The sequence below is a fragment of the Cannabis sativa genome, chromosome 8 (genome assembly GCF_029168945.1).
Source record: "Cannabis sativa cultivar Pink pepper isolate KNU-18-1 chromosome 8, ASM2916894v1, whole genome shotgun sequence".
Taxonomy (NCBI): domain Eukaryota; kingdom Viridiplantae; phylum Streptophyta; class Magnoliopsida; order Rosales; family Cannabaceae; genus Cannabis; species Cannabis sativa.
Genome location: NC_083608.1, coordinates 32,920,698 through 32,924,362, shown reverse-complemented (window position 1 = coordinate 32,924,362; position 3,665 = coordinate 32,920,698). Strand labels below are relative to the sequence as shown.

The following is a 3,665-nucleotide window of genomic DNA, read 5'->3' as shown; positions in this document are numbered from 1 at the left end:
ATGAGAAGAAAGAAAAAAAAGATGAAGAGAGAAAGAAAAAGTGAGTGAGAATTTTTCACTTGTTTATTCCAGGTGAAGCTCTATTTATACAAATATAAGAGTCAAATATTAAGAAACTAAGAAAAAGAAAAACTGAGGTTCTTTCAATATAATCTGAACTGAGGTTCTTTCAAAAAAAAAAAAAAACTAAGAAAAAGGAAAACTAAGAAAAAATGAATGATTACAATTAATGGTAATAAATAAAAGATTTACACATAATTATTATTAATATTTATAACAGTATCATTATTGTGATTTATAAATAACCATTTCAATTTGCTTAGCCAGCTTTTTTATTGTAGTATTTACAAATCGTGATATTGAATGTGATGTGATATTAAAAAGTAAACAAATAAATTGTCAAATGTTGGACGTCGCTATATTCGATCTAATATTTAGGTTGGAACATAATATAAAATGCTTAATAACATGATTTTGAGGTGCATATATAGGCCGTAATTGGTACATAATATGAGGTTTCAAGATTCTAATTTCTCCAATTTTTTTGTTTAAATTACACAAAATATAGCAGTTATTTATTTATCAAAACTCTATTATGGAGTTTGATCTATCCATCTTTAAATTATTAAATAATTAAAAACAAATAAAGAAAAGAAGCTGACTTATAAACTCAAGATTAGTTTAATATACAAAGAGTATTTTAATTTTTAGTTTGTCCAAAATTGCTACTAAACTCTGGAGACTTTGATTACATTATTTGTTCAAATAATGCAATATATCATATACTGGAATTTCAAAATAGGCTGCGGAGCGATTGAAAATGATAGTTTACTTCTGTCACATGTAAGAGATTTCATTTGGTCAAACGATTTTGTTTCTCAACTCAGTATACAAATTAAACAATAATGTAAACAGATATATCGATCAAATATTTATATACAAGAACAATATTCTACACGCCTATATAGCTTGCTGTTAAACAATTCTTAAATTTAAAGATCATGGAGTCATACACGTTCTCATTACTGTTTCTAGGCTTGTGTTTCTTCCTCCCTAATTGTGTGAAGCCACAATGCCATGAAGATGAGAGAAACGCCTTGTTGCAATTCAAAGAGAGTGTTATCATAAATAAGTCAGTTTCTGAGGATCCTTTGGCCTATCCAAAACTTTCATCATGGAAGCAAGAAACCGATTGTTGCTCTTGGCAAGGAGTAGAGTGTAATGAAAACACAGGTAATGTCATAGTATTGAATCTCAATAGTAGTTTCCTTTATGGCTCTATCAACTCAACCAGCACTCTTTTCCATTTCCCTTATCTAGAGAAGCTTAACTTGGCTGATAATCACTTCAATTACTCTCCAATTCCATCTGGGTTGGGTCGTTTCCCAAAGTTGACACATCTCAATCTCTCTTCCTCCTATTTCACTGGACAAATCCCATCAGAAATGTCCAAACTCACCAATTTGTCATCTCTTGATCTTAGTTTTCTGAATTTGTCCTCTACAGTACCTAGTTTTCTTGCCAACTTCTCATCTCTAAGTTATCTTCACTTAAGAAATTGTGGAGTCTATGGAGAATTCCCAGAAAAAATCTTCCATCTTCCGAAACTCGAGTTTCTTGCACCTCTCCACAATCAAAATCTCAGTGGTAAATTCCCTGAGTTTCGATCAGGTAGTCCTCTTAAAACAATATGGTTTAGTCGTACTAGTTTCTCTGGTACTATACCTTATTCAATAGGTAACCTTGTTTCATTAGAATTTCTTAGCGTTACAAAAACCAAGTTTACTGGTACTCTTCCTACTTCAATCTCTAAACTAAAAAATCTTACCTATTTAGATTTTTCCTACAACCAATTTAACGGTGAATTCCCTACGTTTCTCCAAAATCTAACCAAGTTGACAATATTATGGTTGGGAGGGAACCAGCTAACAGGTCAAATCCCATCTTGGATTGGAAATCTTACAAGCTTAAATGTTTTAAGCTTCGCAAAAAATAAGCTGTCCGGTCCTTTACCGCCATCACTGTCTAGATTAACAAATCTCCGAACTCTGAATCTTTTCGAGAATGAATTGAATGGTACTGTGGATTTCAGCTTGTTTCTTAACATGACTTATCTGGTCGAACTACGACTTGATGATAATAATTTGACGGTGACCACCAGAGAAACGGAGGACATGAATATGACTAATAAGTTTGAGATCTTGGGATTGAACATGTGCAATTTAAACCATTTTCCAAATTTCTTGAGGTACCAAGATAGACTAAGGTATTTGGATCTTGGAGGAAACAATATTCATGGCTCAATACCCAAGTGGATATGGAATTCAAGCGTTGAAACGATGGCGTATTTGGCTCTTAATGATAACTTATTAACGAGCCTTGAAGTAGCAGACAACAACAACATGAACAACGCATCATCACCACAAAGTGATGACAAGGAATTTCCCTTGTTTTGTAACCTCAAGTCTCTTCAACTTCTTGATCTTTCGAACAACTTGTTCAGTGGGTTAACACTTCCAAAATGTATGGAGAATCCAAACAACTTGCTGGCAGTACTCAACATCAAAAACAACCACTTCCACGGTACTATTCCTCAACTATGCTCAAACGAGGGAAGAAACTCGTTCAAAATGGTTGATATAAGCTACAATCAATTCGAGGGACCGATCCCAAGATCAATGGCCAAATGTTTAAGACTTGAAAGTCTTAACATGGGAGACAACCAACTCTTTGATGTTTTCCCATCATGGCTAGGGACTCTACCAAACTTAAGACTACTCATACTACGATCCAATCGCCTTCATGGGATCATAACCAATCCAGTTTCAAGCTTCGAATTCCAAAATCTTCGCGTTATTGATCTTTCTCATAACAATTTCACAGGCCAGTTTCCATCCAAGTACTTGGAAAACTGGAACGCCATGAAAGTAATCGAGTCAAGCACGTCGTACATGAAAACAGAATCGAGTTTTGAAGCTGTTAGACGGACATGGATGTTGGAGTACACGTACTCCACCAGCATAACAATGAAAGGTAGCGAAGTACCTTATGGGAAGATCCAAGAAGTACTTGTGGTGATAGACTTGTCTAGCAATAGATTTGAAGGAAAGATTAGTGAGGCAATTGGAAGCTTACAAGGGCTTAGAGTTCTCAACCTTTCAAACAACGTTCTCTGGGGAGAAATTCCTTCGTCTTTGGGGAACATAGCAAGGGTCGAATCTCTGGATTTGTCACAAAACCAACTTTCAGGAACAATCCCTCAGAGCCTTGTTCAGCTCACTTTTCTAGCTTTCTTTAATGTCTCTCGTAACAATCTTACGGGACGTATACCGCGAGGGAATCAACTCAACACGTTTGAGAACAGTTCGTACATGGGAAACTTGGGCTTGTGTGGGGATCCATTGACTTTGAAGTGTGGAACTAGTTCGAAGGATAATTTGAGTGAACCGGATTTGGAAGTAGATGATTCTTCTTCATTTATTGACTTTAGTTGGAGAACTGTGGTTGTTGGGTTTGCTGTAGGAGTTATTGTTGGAGTTATTATTGAGAACAATGTGAAAACCAAGAAGAGAGAATACTTATGGTTATGGAAGAAGTCTAATTATAATCAGAGAAGACTCGTCAGAAAGGTCGATGATGAGGAGACTTTAGAACTTAAATACTAG

General features: G+C 35.2%; 1 protein-coding gene across 1 annotated transcript; it reads left to right on the top strand.

The window, feature by feature from the left end:
• The first annotated feature begins 1,001 nt into the window (after window positions 1-1,001).
• On the top strand, window positions 1,002-3,665 carry LOC115700119 (receptor like protein 22). Its single transcript, XM_030627680.2, has one exon. It carries the CDS (start codon window positions 1,002-1,004, stop codon window positions 3,663-3,665), a length of 2,664 nt encoding a protein of 887 aa, XP_030483540.2.